We start from the raw sequence: 20,659 nt of genomic DNA, 5'->3' as shown, positions 1-20,659 counted from the left end.
AGCGAGTTCTGTCCTAGGGTAAAAAAAAGTTCACTGTAGAGAACAGCATCAAATGCCTATTATATTGTTCTTTGTTTCTTTGCCAACTGTGGATTTAAAATGGGAATAATGCAAAAAGCAGTGGGACATTATGACTCACTCGGTACCTCCTGGGCTTTTGACATTATCGCAAAGCCCCGCAGGCCGAGGTTCAGCCCCTGATTTCAATCACTCGGCCACAGAACCTGATGAGCTGCAAACAATGCCTTGGTTCTTCACTGCACTCGGGGCACGCAGCCCCAGTTCCAGGTGTGCTGTGCTGAGTGACACCACCACTGAGGTTTCCGTGGGGTTAAATCAAGGATGTGTTCAAGTAGCAACATCTAGATTTATAAAGCTATTCTTTTCAATATTCGTGGAATTACTGGAACTTTTAATTTGTTTTTTATGAGTCTTTTAGTTCCTTCTGAAAACTCTCAATAGAAAGCTTGGGGAATTGGTGTTACATAGAAGAGATAGGACTTTTTGCCACAAGATGTCCAATACAATTAACTTAGAGGTCTGCATCTTCATTTTAAAACTGCAGAAAACTGTGCATCGTCCATGGAAGATAAACATTATTTATGTTGCCTAGTGTGTATGAACTGAAAAGGGAAATATATTTTCCAATAAAATCTTCCAGGCTGGAAATACATAAGAGTTTGCTTGAATCCAAATGTATATTGCTTAGTCTCAATAGGAAAGTAAAGACTTATTAAGTCATATGTCAGCTGAGTTGAATTATTGATGTTGAATTCAACATGTTGAACTCAGAGATTCATCAACTTTATAGTATTATTTGTTAGAAAAGTACCCCCTTCTATCTATTTGGACTGACTTTTTATAATCTCACTTGTTTATTATCTCTTTTATTTGAGGCAGTCATTGCTGACCTGACTAATAGCTTTCATCTTTGTACTTCAAGCTGTTTCCATATGTGCAGGTGCTGTGGAATTTACTGTCTTTACATTGAAAAATCAAGATCTAGTCAATGTGTTTGTGGATGTTTAAATGAAAATATTTTTTAAGGTAGAATTAAGGTATAAGGTTTTGATTTTAATAGAAGATACATTTAAAAATCAGAAAACTCCAACTAAATGTTAAGAATAAATATTTGAAAGTCCAAAAATCTAAATTTCACCTGATTAGAAAGCAAAATTCTGGAATCAGCTCTGAATTGTTTTGATACATCAGTATTTGGTAGGAGAGGTCCATTTAAAAGTGTGGATGTAAATTATGCTTGGCCCAAAAAATTAATTGGTTCTAGTCTTGTCTAGTTGGAGCCAAATTGAAATCTTTTTATACTGCTGAGAAGGTTGAAGTGAGTCAGTGTTGATCCCACCAGGTGAGTTGGGCCTGGACCATCTCCCACAACTCACATGGACACAGTTGGAATCATGGAATGGTTTGGGTTGGAAAGGACCTTAAAGCCCATCCCATGCCACCCCTGCCATGGGCAGGGACACTTCCACTATCCCAGGCTGCTCCAAGCCCTGTCCAGCCTGGCTTTGGACACTTCCAGAGATCCATCCACAGCTGCTCTGGGCAGCTTGTGCCAGACCTCCCCACCCTCCCAGGGAACTGACATTTGCTAGGAAGGGCCCATTCCCTTCTGAGAAAGCAGAGGCACGTTGCTAAGGTTTCCTCTCTGTTTGTAGGATCAATCCACGTTGCTCCAATTTATTTTTGCCTATTTGATACTGCCTGGCAGTATTGCCTCTGCTTGTACACTTCCCACCTGAACTCCCCTGCTGTGGCAGGTAGGAGCTGTGGCTGCAGTGGGACCTCAGCATTGCCAAAGACAAGGACAAAGATGCCACGTTCCCAGTGAAGGGAGGCAGGAGGGAAGGGTGGTGTCTGCCCAGCCCCATTTCAGCAGTGATTGCCATGGTGTCACCAGCCCAGGGGACAGGAAGGCAACGCTGCCATCAGTTGTCAGCACAGCCCTGTCCTGCTGCTCTCAGCTGCAGCACAGTGCAGGACCAAGGGCTTGTCAGAAGGGAAGAGATCTCCGAGTGCTTTATTGAGAGACAAACTTGTACAATTAGGAGTGAATTCTCTGCTAGTTTAGATGGAGGATAGAACTGTATTTTTCTGCTTACAAGAGAATTTTGTTCATCTCTTAATTTCAAGAACTCTTTTTATTTCCATGAAGTCGCTTAGAGGGTCCCTTAACCATTCATCTAGTGCTAATGACTTCAATGATACATGTTCTAACAGCAGTGAAATGCAAGAAGCCAAAACTACCTTAACAAATACGGCTCATTTAACTAAAAGAGGCAGACTGAGCAGCAGGTGGAAGGGTTAAACAAAAGGAAAAAAAGATTATAAAAGTTTGTAGCTTTGGCTTCACTACAAATGGCTCTCTTGCAGACTTTATAGCATTAGTGTTGCTTCTCATAAACCTTGAAACCATTCATCCATTTAGAAAGATTAAATTGGTTAGTCATCCAGAACAGAAAATGTACACATCCATTTTGTCTGTTACCCAAAACCAGCTGAAGTATAATAAATGCATTTGATGCCATTAAACTAAACCATTGAGTATTAATGATGGCCTCAGCTGTGGTACTTACAGTTTGCCAGCTCTTGTATTCCTGATAGTATATTCATCTGCTGCTGCTCAGGGACAGTCAGAGCAGAGCCTTTAAGTTGGAAAGCATGAGTATGATATACGATGTGAGTGGCTCAGAGAAAACATCTTGGTATTAAAGCGGGGAAAATCCTAGAAATGTTACAACTTTTGTTATTATTAGAAGGTCAAAGTGAAGAGGCACAAACTTCACTGAGGATAGCCTAATATATTTATAATAGTCTGTTAAACAGTTTGCAAAGACAGGTTTGTTTGGGTTTCCAGTTACAGATGAAGCTATTGCTGTTTCAAGTTCTATCACTTAAACAAGCCAGACAAAAATGGCCAGACTCTCCTAAAGCAGGAATTTGTAGAGGCACTTGGTCAGGAAGCAAGTTTATTATTACAAAACTTAATAAAAATTAGATTTAATTTAGCAACATTTTCTCTTGATTAATATCAGGATTTCACAAGTATCACTGTCTCCCAGAATTAAGAAAATTTGCAGAAATTACTTCAGAACATGAAAAAATTTAATTCTGCTTCTTTGAAATCTGCAAGATGTTCTCTTAAAGCCAAGGATTTACAGTGGGCTGGAAAAAAACATGACATGTTTTTTAATTACTATATATAGTGCCTTTTAATCAGAGCATCCAGCTTGACAACATTAAAAAGGGGAAGCCAACTCTGAGTTTCCAGTTCCATGCTGGAAATGCCAACTCATTCCTATAGGAAACAGGAATCAATATCACAAACTGGCCATCATTCCAAGCAGAGCAGTTTGCCAGCTGTTCTCAAGCACATGCCTGAGCACCAGAAATTTGTGTGCAGCATAAGGAGGGACTCCAAATGAAACTCCCCAAACTTCCCTGACATTATTCCCACTGAGTCCCTAAGTGCAGCCTCAGGGAGATGAGAGCACTTCCAGGGAGTGTAGTGGGTTTGGCATCAGACACTGCTTTGGATTAGTTTGCTTTTCTTTCTGAAACATTTCTGGTGGCAGAAAAGCAACAAGTTTCCCCCCACCCCTAAACATTTGTCTTTTACTGCAAATACAAATGGCAAAAATAGCAGGAGGGAGTGAGGTGATCTGAAAGAACCAGAACCTCATAAATTGTGTGGGAAAGGCTGTCTTGCCTTTTCTCTAACTGATGGCATGCCAAGTTTATCTTACAGTATTTACAGTTAGATTTGTTTGTTTTGATACCCTTTGTAAGTTGTTAGGGAAAAAGCAAAAGAAAATCTCCAGGAAGTTTATAGTTTGTGATGAGCCAGAGCTCAGGCTTTAATTTGCTTTCTAGCCCTATACTTTTTACTAGAAGTGTAATATATGAAGGGATATGAGATTGCAATTGGATGAGTTATTACTGTGCTGTTATTTATTTTCTCTGTATGAATTTGGTGCTTAAGAAAGACCTCAGAGCAGCACTCTAAGGAAGTGGAATTGTTAGTTGATTCCAAAAGCAGATACAGGAGGGGCAAGAACAACCCTGGTTTCTCCTGCCTGCGTCACTGCTCTGACCTTGGCACAGCACAGGGAGACTGAGCAGCCTCTGCCTGTGTAGCTGAGGTCCAGATGGATGACATGAGAGCAGATTTAGCCGTGATGGAGTGGTCCCTGTGTGGCTGTGCAGGCAGGGGATTGTCTGTGCTGAATTCCTGCCAGCTCCAGCACATGGCTCAGGAGCAGAGCTCTGTCATGAGGAGAAGCCCCAGCATCCTACAGTACAAAAAGACACAAAAAGTGGTTCCTGTGCTCAGGAATAAGGAAGAAGGAAGTGTTTTCTGGATGTACAGCATCACTCACTAGAGCATCCTGCCCTGAGCCTGTGGAGCAGGTCACCCACTGGTGTAGAAAGTCTTCCAGGCAGGTGCTGCTCTTGTGACCTTGTTGTACTGAAGGGAAAATAGGGGTGACTTAGTTTAAAGAAGCTTTGATTGTTTGAAACAAAGTTCTGAACACATTGTAGAGCCTTGGGTTATGGCAGGAGTTGAGAAATAGGAAACTTATGGTGTGTTTTATGTGCCATGACAAACAGCACGGCGTGGTCTCACCTCTCCCTGAAACATGGGGTAGATGCAATGACTTTTCTCTGTGTGGTGGAAGCATTCAGTGTTTCCATTTTTGACTGTCTGGGATGAAGCATGATTGCCAGATGCTAGGAGCTGTCCCTATGGAGCTGGGGAGGGGTTTTCCTGAGGGGCAGGCTGCCTTACTGACCCCTTCCATCCCTGCTCCTGGAGCACCATTCTCCCTGTGGGCAGTTCCCTTAGCAAGGTGATAAACTCAAGATGCACAACAGCTGTACAGACACAGCCTCCCCTGTGCCAGTGATGTGCTGTGTATACCACTGAGCAGGAAAGAGCATTTTAGGGTCAGCAAGTGTCTTTGAGCAAAGTTGGTGCCAGGAGATGCTGGCACAACTCATCACTGTTTAGTTTACACCTGTCAGAAGCAGGCAGCCTCTCAGCTCCTGTGTTTGGTGAGTGTATTCATCATATTTATATTTAAAACAATATTCTTTTTATCTTCCCTGCACTTCACAGCTGTTAATTAATCCCACAGCACCCAGGGATTAATAGTCACACTACAGGGAAAAGCAGAAATGAACAAGAAGGGGTCAAGTGGCTGGGCTGAGGTCATGGAAGCAGTTTTGTCTAAAGAACATTTGGTTCTGCAAAATTAAAGTGCTGTTAATTGATCTCCCCTTAGATGTACCCTCCATTTTTGGGGCAGAGTGTGTTTCTGGGGGGCAGGAAAATATTCTCACAGTGCTTTCTTCTTCCTAGGACTTGAAAGATGATCGGAGTGATGAAGAGGAGGAAGATTCTCTTACAGACACTGAAGAGGAGGCCACAAAGAGTGCCACCAAGAACAACAGTGGGTCAAGCAAACACCTCCTAAGCAGCAGTCACCACTAGCCCTGTCCTGCCTCACCTCCTGCTGATTCCTGCTCTGGTTTTAGCCCAACCTCCAGGACAGGATTTAAGTCAAAAGGCTTGTGAGAGACTGTGATTGATTTATTGTTGGCTACTGGACCTGGAAAAAAGCCCAGTTTAGAGGGGAGGGTGGAATTGCATAACATGATGAAATGTGTTAATGACCCACTTTTGGAATCGTTGTGGAGTGTGTGGAAAGATGTTTGGACACGCTGACTGACAGTGCTCCACAAGGGCAAAGCTCAAGAGAGTCAAGTAATTTAGTGTCCCGTTGATTCTAATGTTGTTTTTCAATCTGATATAAGATATATTTCATCAAACAATTTAAATCACAGATGTTTCGTGGTACGTAGGTAGTGTGAACTCCATTAGGAACCAGAATTACTCAATGTGGGGAAAAGTTGATAGTGCTGTACAGTGACTGACATTTTATCTTTACTTTTCAGTTTAAACCCTCATCAAAATGGGTATTTTTCTGAGTTATATTTCATTTCCTGGAGGCCAGAGGAAGTGAACGTGGAGGAATTCAAATTACTTGTCTGTGAAGGGTTGGCTTCAGTGTAGAAATATAGTCTTTCTCTGAAGTGATAGATAGCTGAAATATTGTGTCAAGGAAGTCACTGTTAAAACAGCAAAACTCAGCCCCAATTCTCCATTGAGTTCCAGGCTTCTCAAATGTCTTTCAGTCATTTTGGCCCAGTGTTAGAGAGTGCAGAGTGGAGAGAAGAGGGGAAGTGGAAATTGGGAAAAACACCCTCTGCTCCTCAATGATCTGCAGACCAGAAAGTTAAAACCAAATCTCATCCATTCCCTTCTCGTGACCTTGTCTCACAGCTTTGGATGCTGCCTTCTCTGGAGTTCTGATCTGTGGTTCTGGAGTGTTCACTGCAGGTACCTGGGCACTGGGGATGGCACAGGATGTCACACTGTCACTGCTGTGGGTTCATTTGTTACCAGGATCTGTTTTTCCATCTCTGCTCTTTTATAAAATGGGAATCACATCAGCTAGACCCAAACTTGGATGTATGTGACTTTAGCCACATGCTGTTGTTTATGCTGTAACTAGTGAGCAACAGCTCCTGTTACTCAAAGTGCCTCTATCCTAAATTTGCACTTCTGTTATAACACAAGTGGGGCTGTAACAGCATTTTCAGTCCCAGGGCTATCCATGGAGAGCCCAGGCCTTGTAAACAGGGTGGTGCCAGTCCCATTTCCCTCTGCATTAGCTCACAGGGTCATAAAGGATTTGTGTCATAAGTCTGGGAGGTGAGAGGCTCTGCATGTGGTTCTACAGTAGCTGAGCTCATCTGGGGAGCTAAATCCAGTAGTTTGATAGAGGCCAGGGGACCCCTCCTAGAGCAGCCTCAGTGCAGAGTGTTCAGCTCCGTTCCCCTCGGCTGCTCCGGCAGGAGTTGGTGACCTACGGGAAGCCTTACAGGAGTCACTTGTTTTCCCAAGGTTTCCTTGGCAAGTGGGATGTAATTCAGTGTCTGAAGCATTGAAAGAATGGGAAATGTTTGGGATTTCAGATATGAAGAAGTGGGTTTCATGCAGTTACAAGAAGCTGTAGGAGGGCTTGATTACAGAGGATTTTTTTACAGTGTCTACATTTTCACTTGTGTTTTGACCATTTTGGACCCAAATATGCATGTTTTACTACAAAGGGAATTACACTGAGGAAGGAGCATGGCCTACAGCTTCTGAGAAGGAAGGGAGATGTGTGGTGGTGGAAAAGGACCCCTGTTCTGGTGTTTGTGGTTCGGTGGTGCCACTTGGGCTGAGTGGGCAGAGACCCCTCAGCAGCCTTTGGCCACCAGTGTCCTTCCTGCACGGATGAGAACACCTTAAATACTGCAGAGGGGGAGTATGGGGAGTGTAAGCACTGATGGCAGCATGTAAAGCAACTGAAGAGTTTGGCAGGGGCACAGTTGATATCGAGGCCTGTTTATTGCCTGCATGAAAAACACTTTCCTAACAAAATGTGGAAATCCAGCGTCTTGGAGGATTTACACTCCCTTGGGAGAGACAACGGTGCTTTCTTCGAGATGTAACAGGGTTTTGGGAGATGGCCAGAGTATTATCATTCGATTTTGGTGCCAGAAGCTTTCCTCCTATGACTAGAAAAGGAACTTAGGAAAGGAAACACAAAGAATGGTGTTGTCACGGGAATGAACCTCTGAACAACTACTGATTTTTAAACTGGAATTTATAGTCTCCTTGAGGCCAAAACTTTGCCTTTCCTACTCAGGACAAGTCTCCCACTGAAGCCAATTAACTCTATTGGAGTCTTGCCTAGTAAAAATTTTGGACTGCAGTTATCCAACCTAATTGCAAGAACGGTTGTTCTAAGTTGATGTGAAACTGAGATCTTAAAGGAAGAACAAAGGTAGATAACTACACTCAGATATAAAACTTTTAAGGCAAATTTTGGGTGAGTACAGAAGAATATGGAAGAAAGTAACATCCTGAAGGTGAAGTCTGGGCACAGTAAACAGGTAACTAACATTGCAGTGGGAGGGGGTGGAAGGCAGGCAGGCCATGGAGAGCCCTTTCATGGATTACTGTCATGGACAACCAAGGGGATTAGACCTAAAAATTCTGAATGTAAACCACTAGGCCCTGGTAATAAATACCCACAGCACAGAAAGAAGTGGGAATGGACTGTCAGAGTGTCCTCTGTTAACATCAGATTAACATCAGCTCATTCCTGGAGTTATGTGCATTTAACTGATAGAAACTCAGAAACAAGAATCTGAGGCAATGGGGGCACAATTTCTGCTAAAGAAATTTATGTCATGGTGCTTCAAGATTTTCAGTCTATTCAATGCAATGCAATGAAGATTCAACATGTTTATAATCTTGTTCTGCAAAGAGTCTCAAAGTGCAGATGCAGAACAACTGTAGGTATGTATAGGAGCACAGATAGACTCTAATATTTTCTTTTTACCATTTCACAGTGTCCTGGTTCAATGAGTTGACACTTTGCATCTGGTTTTGCTGTGTCACCTTGACTGTGCCACATATTTCTAATAGAGCTCTAGACTGAAAATCAAATATTAGTCCATAAGATGCAAGGGAAACTCTTCTGTTCCATTTAATTTCTCTGGATTTAGTTCAGGTATTCCTGTCCACGTGTACTCTGCTTCTTCTGTACTTATCTCAGATTTACCAGCCTGCTCTGCATTGGGTTTACAGATCTCCTTTACTCCACAGAAATCATTTTGTCAATTCATGTTATTCTGTATTATCTTTTTTTTTTGTTCTTAATGCCACTGACTTTGGTCAGCTGAAATACACACTACAAATAAATATTTTTTAAAAAGAGGTATCTAGGTAAAGATTTTCTTTATTTCTCTGCCTTGCAGTGTCCTCTCTGCTTTCCATTCCCTCCAAGCTTTTCAATGGGAGCATCATTAGTTCAGGAAATAATTCCTTTCTCTTCCAAGATTTTCCATTGCTTGGAAACAGCTGGATGACCCACAACCTTCACAAAACCTAACAGCATTCTCTGTAAATGAACTTGTGTTTTTCTGAACAATTAACAGATGGAGAGGAAGCAAAATTGATGGGGGCATCACCCATCATTTTTATTATTCAGGGTTTATGCTTTGATTAAAGTACTTGCAAGTGCTCCTGAGTACACCAGGAATGTTACACCTGTTTGTATCTCTACCCAGCTGGGTTTTGAGTGCACATTAGGGTTACCTAGGAAGTTCTGTGTGTTAGGACTGAGGTGCTACTGCCCAGCAGGTTGTTATGGGATTATCAGTGGCTCATCACAAGCACCTGTGAGGCAGCTCAGACGTGGATCTTCAGCTGGCAAAAGCAAGAAAGCTCTATAGAAAACAAGGGAGCTGTGTTCATTTGTATCAACTGAAAAACTGCTCCATATTTCTTCTTTCCATTTCTGCCTCCCTGGTTGGGAAGATTGCAGAGGTTCTGACTTACCATTTCTTCCCATGGGCAATCAAACAGAAGGGAAGGTGTTTCAGCCCAAATAATGAACTGTAGCAAAACACTTTGGTTTTATTAGCTGATTTTTTTTTTTTTTTTAAGCTTATGAGTAAGAATAAAGGAGATGGAAAACAAACCGAGCAGGGCTGTGTGAGTTTTGGCTACGAACAACTTGCAAACTGTGAAGAATTAAAAAAAAAAATGTTGCTGAATTTGGAAGACAAATATCATCTCCACAGGCACTTCCCCCAGCTGCGGGTTTGAAGAGCAGCAGCTCACCAGGAATGACAGTCCATGCTGAGCACACGGATGCAGCCCAGGTGTGAGAGCTCCAGAGCAGGTCCAGGGCTGTTGGCTGCCCTGGAGCTGGGAACCTCTGGTGTGGAGCAGCACATGAGCCATGAATGTACCTGGGAGCTGATTTCACTCAAAATCACTGGAAATTATTGTTCCTGGTTCCCTGGCTGTTTGATGGGCTCCCTCCAAGGAAAAGGATATGATCAAAGCAGTGTGGTCTCCACCCAGGCTGGCTACAGAGAGCTTCAAGTGGGGCTCTGAGGGATTATTGGATTGGGAGAACATTCTCTGGGGCTACCTGAAGTTTCTACTGTAGTAGAAGACATGGCTGAAAGCACAAGTCTGAGCTTTAACACATGAATCTGCAAACACAAAGTCATAACAACCCATACAGGATAATGTTGTTGATGTTCCAATAGTCTCAAGATTTATGAAAATAGCTTCTATTTACTCAGCTGGAGTAAGCCCTATTCTTCTGAGTTTTGTTACCCCATAAAGCATTCAGAGGAGACCCCATAATCATTTTAAAGTCAGAAACATGAAGTGGAATAACAAGTATAAACCTTCTCCACAGTGACTTTGAAGTGCAAGAAGCATGGCCTTGTAGCCTTGGAGCACCGTTTTGAGCTGGGTGGGAAGAAACGGGTCCCAGGCAGTTGTTTCAGGTGGTGAAAAGTCCATATTTTTCCTACCACAAGAGAAGGTGGTCTAAAAGAAGTTAAGTTGAGCAGAGAAATAAGTGATTAAATTTCCACTGAAATTCACAGGAGTTTTCCCCATGATACTGGTGAGAATTAGACCCAGATCTCATGTGACCAGTTACAACAAGGTCAGCATGGCACTGCATTCTCTAACCATCGGGCACAGCCTCAGGGCTTCCTCTTCCTGTAGCCCAGGGCAAAATCCTTCCTGGAAAATTGGTGTTTCTGTTTGCAGGACACTCACCTGAGCACAGCTCTACCTCTTCCCAAGTTGGGCATGTATCCTTCCTGGCAAAGCAGTCCTCCCCTTTTCAAGGCAGAATCCTCACTTCCAGTGGGCACACTGCTGTCCCCTTCTTGCTCAGGATCTGAGCAATGCCTGGGCTGCTGATGCTAATGCCAACAATCCAAGACCAAATTTGCCAGGAAGAGGTGAAAGAGGAGCCATGGTTGTCACAACTGCCTCAGCATGTGGGTGCAGTTGGAGATGGCTGCTGAGGGAGGGGAGAGAAGGGAGCAGAGGGAAAGCAGGAGCAAAAATGGCTGGGACAACACAGCATGAGCTCAAACACAGAACTGACATCACCAAGAAGCACAAAGCAGAGCAGTAACAATAGTAGGAGGAACAAGTCCCAAGAGAAGCAGGAGGAAAAAGACAGTAGTTCTGTATCCCGGGGATCAGCATTCCGAGCAGCAGCAGCCAGCGTTGCCTGGACTCAGAGCTGAACTTTGCAGCCAGGACAACTCCTTTTCCCCAAGCACCAGCAGCCTCGCACTGAGCCCAGCCAAAGAGTTCCCAGGGCAGGAGCAAAGCAGGAGGATCTGGGAAAAGCTCCTTCACAGAGTTCCCAGTACGTGAGTGAGGGGACTGGGCTGGGGCTGGAGCCCAGCAGACCTGCAGCTGTGGCAACGACCCCACACTTCACCTCCAGTTGCTGGGTGAGCCTGACCCCCCCTCCTTGGACCTCAGAGCTGGTTTTGTGCTTTTCCTGGCTGATTGGAAATCCCAGGAGTCCTAGAAGAGATCCTGGAAGATTTGTGTGTTTGCTCTCTACAACAAAGAGCAGGAGAAAGCTGCTAAAAGACCTTCCTACTGCACCTATGGGTAAGTGGCTCAGTTGTCGTGAGCTGTAGACAACAGAAGTCCTAGGATTACATAAGAATCTGTGGGAAGCAGGAGCTAAATCTTACCAACTTGTGCTAAATCTTATCAGGCCGTGCAAATTCTACCTAGCTCCTTTGCTGATTTAAAAGAGGAATTATTCAGCAACCAAAGAATGTCTCGTACATTTCCCCATTGCAAGGGCAGCAAGGTCAGGTAATGATTGTGTGTTTGCAGCTTTTTTTATCCCTTCGGGTCCTGTAAGGATGAGCAGAGAATAGGACTCGGTAGCAATGTCCCCTTTAGCCTAAGGGTAGGACTGTTCAATAACCCCGGCTGTTCTGCAGGGCATGCACAGCACTCGGTGAACTGGGGAATCGCCTCCCTCTGGTTCTGGCTGCAGCTGCCTTTGGAGAGCCCAGCGCTGCCGGGGCTGCCGCGATGGGAACGCCGCGGGCCCCTCCGGTGCCACCCCAGCGGGTGACCTGGTCATTGCTGCGAGGCCCCACGAGGTGGCAATAGCAGGACACGGCTCCGTGCAGCGCTGCTGTCCGTCTTTTACCCCGAAAACAGATGTTGTTGAATATCGCCGAGCAAAATTCACGCAGCTGGCGCTTCCACTTGGTCGGGCTCTGACTGTGAAAGAGGTGTCGGGTAAAAAACACTTAAATTTTACTGAGATGAGTGTTTGGTGCCAGTCCAGAGGCCCAGTGTGCTGGTGTCCCAAGGGCTGGCATCTGCCTGGGTGTCACCAGTGGCCCTTTCTCTGTAGGTGTAGCACTATTCTGCTTTGTCTCCTGGTACCAGAGCTGTACCTGGTGTATCTGGCTGGAGAAGAAAGGATGTTAAATCTGCTCTAACACTGCTTTACTGCCTGTAATTTTTCATATTGTCTCTTTAATTGACATAATTTTCAAGCCACAGGGATTGTGGCTGGTGGTAAGTGAAGTCCTGTTCTCATCTATGTCTGTCATGCAAATAAGGAGGATAAATCTCACAGAATAATGAGGGTTCCACTGCCATTCTAATGATGACATTCTGATGGTGCCATTCCACCTCAGGAGATGGGCTCTCCACCACAAGCATGAGATGCACACTCCCCACAGGTGTCAGCAGGAAAAAGGGACCCGTTGTTCCAAACAAACTGCTTTAATCCCATTTTGCACAACCCTCGTGGTCAGACTGTGCTCAGCTGTGAGAGCTGGGATCTGGCTTGCTTTGATAGCAGGATGAAAACTTTTCATGAGCTCTCTCCATAGCTGTGGATGGACAGGAGGTGTTTGGATGCTGTGGGTGACAACCTCTGTGGTTCCCAGCTGACCCGTGGGAGTCTTGCTCACAGCCAAGAGACAGTTGGATTTGAGTAGCCTGTCTCTGCAGATTGGAGCTTTGGGGTTGTCTGCAGGGCTCTCTCCATGCAGGGTTTCCATGGGCTGGTGCCCAGCTGTCAGCACAGCTCCCTCCATCCCAGCTCACAGAAGGGGTGGTGGGGATCCTCCCTGCCAGCAGGTTCACTGACACACACCTCCCCTTCTTTCCTGTGTGTGCCCAGCCCAGAATTCCTGACAGCTGGCAGTTTTAACAGTCCTAGAGTGACACTGAAGTTTTGGTGTTGTGAACAAACACTTGCAGCCAAGCCAAAGTCAATTGCCAGCTCTGTTGGGAGAGAGGATTCAGCAGCAGAGGAGCATCTCAATTCTATTCCTGGTTCACTGTATGACCTTGCAAAAAAATGACAATATTGGCCCCAAATGGACTGGGATGAGGTATTGGTGGCTGTTGCTGATTAGGAGCAGGATGTGTTTCAGACCCCAGGTGTGCTGCTCCCTTCAGACCTTGCACTCACCCTGATGTTAGTGACTCTGAGCACCCTGCTGCCCTGGGCAGTGGGGTTTCCTTGCTGCCTGTGGAGGAAAAGGCAGCCCTTGCCATCCCTTAGAGGAGTGTGAGATGAACAGCACCTTCCAAAGTGCACAGGGCTACAGATGTGGCCCTGCAATGGTCACAGCACATCCTGCCCACTCTGTTCCTTTATCTCCTGAGGACAAACATGCTTTCACTGCTTAAGGGCAGCCCAAGAGCCCAAAAAGTGGGACTCTTGTTCCAAATAGGTGCTCCAAGTGACCCCCAGGCCAGACGACACAGACAGACATCAGTTAACCAAAGCCAGGTTTGATGGGGCCCTGAGCTACCTGAATTAGTGGGGGCATCACTGCCCATGGCAGGGCATTGGAACAAGATCCTCAAGGTCTCTTCCAACCCAAACCATTCTATGATTTTATGATTCTACAACCAAATATCCCAGTTTGCAGGCTGTGGAGCTCATAGTAAAGGCTCCAGCAATGGGGAATTTACTGACTCAGCTGGGGATGATGTGGAGGGAATGTAAAGACTGACTGACTCAGAAGGGGAGAACTGCAGAGTAGTCCCAAGAGAAGGAGGAGGAAAAAGAGAAGACTGACAAAACTGTGTTATGAAGTTTTAAAAGCAGACAGAGATTGTGCTGTGAACTCTGTACAGCTTCTGTCAGTGGCATTAGGGTAATGTTTCTGCACAGCTTTGCATCCAGAATGGGAGCAACCAGGAAAATCAGCATAAACTTGAGTAAGTGTCCTGTGGGGAAAACAGCTCTGAATGGTGTTGGTCCTATCACCACACATGGAGAAAAGGTGATTTTTGATTGCTGAATTCCTGTAGAAGTTCCAGTGGTTCAAAAGAAGGGTTAGACATAAATGATCACCTGAACACACTGGCTTGGGGCTGTTACACTTCCACAGGAGAAAAGGAGTGTTTTACACACCCAGGCTGGGGTCAGAGGGACTTGGCTTTTGGGTACAACCTTTCCCCAGCTCTGTGCCACCATCCAGCAGTGCCTGTGCCTGGAGGACAGCCCTTCCCACCTTGGCTTGTCCCCCCACTAAATGCCTGGCTGGGGGCCCCTCTCTCAGGGATGGGAAAGGGAGAGCTGGCTGCAGGAGAGCCTCTCCTGTGGTGTGACCCACCTTGGAGCCCCCACTGCAGCACCTGAAGGGGCCCCTGAGCCTGCAATCCCTGCTCCTGTGGATATTGAGTTTTCTGTTTGTTTTGCAAGTGTAATTGGCCAAGATGCTGTGAAAGGAGGAGAGAATGCCCAAGGGGGAGGTGTTAAAGAAATAGGAAAACATTATTTAGAGTGTTTTAAGTTGGCAGTTTTCCTTATTAATTCTTTCATGGTGAAGAGGAGCCACTTTAGGTCTGTGCAGTTGGACTGGATCACCGAGTCCAGGCTCCAGTAGCCATCCATGCAGATGGATGAAGTGCTTTGTGCATCCCCTTGGCATCAGCTCTTCCAAGACATGCAGCCCCTTCTTGGCTTACAAATCTCCCCCTCTGGCTCCTTATGTCTTGCTGCAAGAAATATGCAGACAAGGAGAAGCCTTATATGAAATATTCAGTTTGGGGGCATGATTCTCATCCAAGGCAGGTGTTGGACACAAAGAGAGATGATTGAGAGGAGATGGGGAACACCAGATGTGGGATATTGCCAGTGCCAGGGAGGTGGCACCTGCATGAAGGGCTTTGCCGTTGTCAGCTCCAAGCATTCAGAGCTTCCCTCTCCACACACTCACACACAAAAAAGAAGCAATAGCATCATTTTTGAGAAAGGATTATCTTAAACAATCCCATGGCTAGGAACTACTTCATTTTCTCCTGGGCAAAAACTCTCTAGGCTTCTCCTAGCTCAGTTTCCCAGCCTGTCAGGGGATCAAACATGGAGTTAAATGAGAAATCAATCTCATGATTGCAGGAGCCAAGGTCCAGAGAAGGAAAACCCAAACAAACCATAAATAATAATGAAAGAAAGTGCCAGCTATTCCCAGGTTCCTGATAACATCATCAGAGGTGGCAACACCGGACTTCATAAAAAAGCCTGGCTGAACTTTAGGGTCAAACAATGGCAGCTCTTTGCTTTGTCCATTTGTCCCTGCATGCCTGGGGAGTGACGCGTGGCTGACGGTGCTGGCCGGGCCGATGGCTATCTGTGCACGGCCTCCTGATCCCAGAGTGACCTGCACTAGTCCTGTCTGTCTGAAAATCTGAAAATCCCAGCCTGGCCTGCCTGGAGGTGCTGGTGCACTTATATTTCTGATTTCTCTACACAAAGTGCTGCCTGCCCCGAGGGAGCGGATTCTCCCAGCACCCTGCAGTTGTGTTGCTCAGCTGGGAGTATGTTCTTGTATATTCCTGACTTTTCTCACCCGCTGTGGCCTGTGTGAAGTTATTTCCTCATCCTAACACTGTTGCAAACTGATCCCTTCAAATCTGCATCAAAGTTACTCTGGAAGGTTTTGCGCAGACAGCCATAGCACCAGGATGGGAATGGAGCCAGTCATGAAGCAACCTGGAATTTCAGGAGTCCATTCCTCAGCCCCTATCCCACAGGAATATTTTTCTTCTCATTTCTCAGTATTCTTTGGAACAGGGTATTTTTCCCCATTGCAGCTGGGTGAAGCTGGGAGCTCTCTGGAGATAGGCAGGGGGAAAGTGTTTGTAGGGAAGATCTTCAGGGAAAACCTCATGTGATGCACTCACTATGAGACAGACACAGCTCAGCCAAAGCAAACTCTCTTTGACAAAAGCCATTTTGAGCCAGACTTAAGAGAGGTGTCCTAGAGGCAGTTTTTCTTTTACAGGCTTAGGAGAATTCAAGCTACTGTAAGGAGAAACCCCCTAAATGCCTCTGCTAAGGGCTGCATGAACAGTACTAGATGCTGGTGACTCCACTAAAAAAGACCTTAAAGATCATTGAGACCACCTGTAAGAAGTGAGTCCAACATGAAGCAGCACAGCCTGAAACACCCTCCACCAGAGAAGAGCTCTAATTGAACCTCTGGCTCAGTGTGCCAAGCCAGTCTGTAAGAAAACCACTGTTGGCACCTCTGAAACCACTTGTGTTTATTTGGCTGATGATTTGAAGTTACAAAAGAGCTTTTGTTGGTCCCTACTTGTCACTAAACTGTCTTCTTTGGGTGGTCATTTGCACAGGTAACAGCAGCACCTGCCAGGTCCGTGCCCAAGCAGCCTGGCCAAGCTCTGCAGCCTCCGAAGGGGAGGATTTTTTGTGAATTCCCGATTCCCAAAGGCTGCAGAGAGGGGAGGAGCTGCGGGGAGAGCAGGAAAAGCACCGGAGTATCCCGGCAGGAGAGCAGCACCTGTGAGGTCGGGGAGAGGACCAGGACAGGAAGGGTTTGGAGAAGAGAGAAGGCTGAGCAGTGGCCAAGTTAACCCTTCCCATGCTGGCATTTTCCAGGTGGCGAGCCAAGTGACTGCTCAGGAAGATGGATATAACACATGTCTGCAGTCTCCAAAGGGTTATTAACTCTGCAATAATGGCCATGAAACTTGGCTTCTTCGACACACATTTAAAATTGGGAAAAAAAACCTCCAACACCCCAACACCAGTTTCAGAGGGGGAGAGGGCTTGTTTCCTAGGAACTGCAGGGCCAAATCCACCTCTGTGATAGTGAGAAGAGAAATCTCCCCCTCCCCACAGGCTGGGAGCAGGGGAGCAATGCAACCTCCACAACACGACCACAGCCCCCTCCTGCCACACATGCCTTATCCTTATCAGAAACAATTTCAAGGCATTTCTGAAAAGTCTGTGGTGTTCAATTAATGTGTCTCACTGGAACTTTGGGATCTAGATGCAAGAAAACCACCAGTGCTGCTCCCAAGACAGATTCCTCTTTTGTTGTGTGGGTACCACTGTGGGGCTTGTCCCCTTGCTCCTGCCAATGCCTGCCTGGGATGTAGCCCCTGTCCTGGGGTTTGCAGCTCTTGGGCTGCTGTCCAAATGCTCTGGAAATCTGGGATGCTCCACGGGGATTATCCCTACTCCAGTGTAGTCTGTGCCAGCCAGCCCAGCCACTGAGCAAGTCCTTCCATGCAGTAAGTTACAGACTACTCTTTATTGGTGCCTCTCTTCCCCCACACTGTTAAATTTATTCTTTCTCTGTATTGTTATTATTTTTCTGGCAGAGAACTTTGGAAGGTGGGAGAAAGGATCTACTAAAAATTTAAGCAAATCTAAGCCCCTGCGTCAAACCCTTTGGAGGCACCAGCGCCAGTCCCTTAGCAAATGAAGTCAGCTGGTGGTCTGGGTTTAAACGGGCTGATGAGGGCTCAGGCCAGGTTTGGCAGCTCACAAATCAAATTGCCTCGTGGTTCTCAGGAGCAGAGGATTGCCACGGGTGGAGGAGCTGTGGGGGAGCTCTGCCTCACTCTGTGCCAACCAGGGCCGTGGCCTTGGAAGGAGGCACTGAAATTGTTGGTTTGCAACAGGTCAGGAGGGAAATTCAGTCTCTGAGGTTTTGTTTTCTGTGTTATGTTACACTACTGACACAGAACAAGGCAGCCCCAAACTGAGATTTTGTCTCACTTGAATAGGTCTGGGCCAGTCCCTTTGCTTTGGTAAATTCTTATTAGAAGCAGAGTGAGCCCTGATAGAAACAGTGGGAAACACAGAGCTATTAAAACTCACCTGATCTCATGTTAATAAAGAATTTGAGCCACGGGGTTCTTGGCTTACTCTGACTTTGACTGCTGGGAGCCTGCTTGCAGGTCCTCAGTTTTGCTCTTATTGATGACCACAGGTAACATCTTCTAAATGCCACCCCACTGGAGGTAGGAGGGACTTTGCTGAGGCCACAGCAGGAGGTGGTGGGACATGCTCTTGTGTCCATGAGGTGCTGCAGAGGCCCTGTGCAGGGCAGAGCTTTCTGAGGTGCTACACCAGCCCACTGTGTGCCATGGGGAGTCCCTGGGAAAAGCACAGCCAACAGGGTGAAGAGCTGGAGGCAGCTCCAAGGCTCTGTCTCTCAAACAGCCTCTCTCCTTGTACAGGAGCAGCTTGCTAAGAAAACGTGGCTCTTGCTGCCTGTTCAATGCCTGGAAGAAAGAGAACGGTGTTAACGTGCTCATGTTTCTCACCAGTCCTTTTCCCAGCTCCAAACAGCCCTTTTCTCAGCACTCCCCCAATGCCTGCCCTCCCTGGGAGGAGCATCCAAACCTAATTCTGCTTGTTTGCAACTCAGAGCCATTCCTGCTGTCAGTACGGGACAATTCTTGTGGAAATGCTGCAGAGAGATCTGCCAGAGTCATTCACACTCTTTTATGGGTCTTCCTTTGAATTCTTCTACAATTTCAGGAAAAGAGTTGCAGATTTTTGCAGAAGTTTAAACTCTAGGACACTGCTCTGCTGGGCCACCACAATTTAAAGCTGCTAACAGGTTGGATCTTGACTGCTTTCCATGACTCAACCACGCCAGGAGCACAGGATCCCATCCAAAGCCCACCAAATGCGCGGAAACCTTTCTGCTCTTGGAAATCACCCTTCTGCTTTCAACAGCCCCTGTCCAGGCTGAGTTCTCCTGGTCCCTGCACAGCTGAGGACACGCAGGATGTGACCCAGCCAGGTGGGAAGGAAGTCCAGTGGCTGCAGGACCTCAGTGAAAATGGGAATTGGTAGCAAAAACTAATTTGTGTATCTCTTAAGCTTTCTGCATTTCTTATTTTCATCCACACAATGAGTGAGTATGTGGGATCATTTCCCAAAATCTGTGTGTGTGCATATACTGTGGTCTGGGATGACCCTGCTTGAGCAGGGAGGCTTGACCAGATGTCCCTCTGTGGTGACTTCCAACCTAACCCATTCTATGATATTGCCAACCTAATTATTTTCCTGGTCTTCCAAGCCCTGGCGCCGGTCCTGCAGTCGGCACTGGGAAAGGAATGGGTGACTTTCTCAAGTAACTGGATCTAAATTGAATTAGTGATGAGGAAAGGGAGACCAAGGAAACACGATGGGGCTCCTCAGCGGCGGGATGCCGCCCGTCAGACCCCCTGACCCGGCCGGGATGTTCCCGGGAGCCCCGCGGATCCCGAACCGGCACCGGGTCCCGGAGCGGCCCCGCGGGTTCCGAACCGGCACCGGGTTCCGAACCGACACCGGTCCCGGAGCGGCCCCGCGGGTTCCGAACCGGCACCGGGTTCCGAACCGACACCGGTCCCGGAGCGGCCCCGCGGGTTCCGAACCGGCACCGGGTTCCGAACCGACACCGGTCCCGGAGCGGCCCCGCGGGTTCCGAACCGGCACCGGGTCCCGGAGCGGCCCCGCGGGTCCCTCACGGCTTAAGCCGGGGCAGGAGAGGGCGCCCCCTACCGGCCGCCCGCGCCCACGTGCGTTCCCCCCTCGCGGCGCCGCCGGCGCGCAGCCAATGGGGGAGCGGGGGGCGTGTCCCGGCGGCCGCCGCCGCCAATGGGGGCGCGGAGCCGCGGCGGGGGGCGTGGCCGGGCGCGCGCCGCGGCGATCCCCGGTGCCGAGGGCGGGCAGGGCGCACTCGGGCCCCGCTGCCGTCGCCGCGCCGCGCGCTCGGCCCCGCCGCCGCACTACCATGTTTGACGGCTGCCTCCTGCCCCTCGTCGTGCCCTGCCTGCTGCTCTGCGGACTGGACGCCGGCACAGGTAGCGCTCCCTGCCGCCCCGGCTCCCCTTCCCAGGCGGCGCTGACAGGGTCCGGCCCCGGGCGGCAGCGTGCGGACGCGGAGCGCAGGGCACGCACCGCATCCCCTGCGTGGCCGCCGTCCCAGCCCGCGGGGTGAATTGCTCCAGGCTTTTGTATTTGCTTTTCCTGTCCTCCCGCTACTGCTGTAGCGTTCCATGTGGAAAGCTGCTGACTGTCCTTGGCTGCTGCTGCGGCTCGCTCTGCTTTTCCCCTTCTCCCTGCAGATTTTTATTGGGGTTGGTGAAATGCGATGCTTGTGTCTGAGCTATATATATGTATTTTTTTTAAATGATACAAGTAGCTTTAGCATTTGCTCTATTCTCTTCCCTGCACGCTCTGTCTCTACTATATGTGTATTTAGAGATAAATAAATCGCCGTGCTCCGCTGGCTCCATTGTCTGCGCAGGTTTCCAGCGCGGGGCTGTCTGCGCTGAAACCCGAGCGCGGGGCTGTCCCGGGGAGCGGGGGGTGCCGCAGCCCCCGGCCGCCCCGTCGGGCCGCGGCTCCGGGGTGCGAGCGCCTGAGCCTCTCTC

The 20,659-nt window shown here is 47.6% G+C and overlaps 2 protein-coding genes across 7 annotated transcripts in view; both read left to right on the top strand.

Annotated features, from left to right (window-relative positions):
* CERS3 (ceramide synthase 3) overlaps positions 1–8,854 on the top strand; it is a 42,950-nt gene extending 34,096 nt beyond the window's left edge. For 3 of the 4 annotated variants that reach the window (XM_085588942.1, XM_085588943.1, XM_085588941.1), the window contains one exon: positions 5,381–8,854. In XM_085588942.1, coding sequence (XP_085445068.1) covers positions 5,381–5,512 — 132 coding nt within the window. In that variant the 3' untranslated portion in view covers positions 5,513–8,854. The remainder of the gene's footprint in view (positions 1–5,380) is intronic. The other variant, XM_085588944.1, reaches the window with a different exon arrangement.
* Positions 8,855–9,005: 151 nt separating this feature from the next.
* Positions 9,006–20,659, top strand: part of ADAMTS17 (ADAM metallopeptidase with thrombospondin type 1 motif 17) — a 165,392-nt gene continuing 153,738 nt past the window's right edge. For 2 of the 3 annotated variants that reach the window (XM_021552577.4, XM_085588933.1), the window contains exon 1: positions 19,942–20,086. In XM_021552577.4, the coding sequence (XP_021408252.3) occupies positions 20,017–20,086 (70 nt within the window). In that variant the 5' untranslated portion in view covers positions 19,942–20,016. Of the gene's footprint in view, positions 11,588–19,941; positions 20,087–20,659 lie in introns of those variants that run through there. The other variant, XM_085588932.1, reaches the window with a different exon arrangement.

This window comes from Lonchura striata, chromosome 10, assembly GCF_050655825.1.
Source record: "Lonchura striata isolate lonStrDom1 chromosome 10, ASM5065582v1, whole genome shotgun sequence".
NCBI classification, from domain to species: Eukaryota; Metazoa; Chordata; class Aves; order Passeriformes; family Estrildidae; genus Lonchura; species Lonchura striata.
This window is presented reverse-complemented; position numbering and strand designations above follow the sequence as displayed.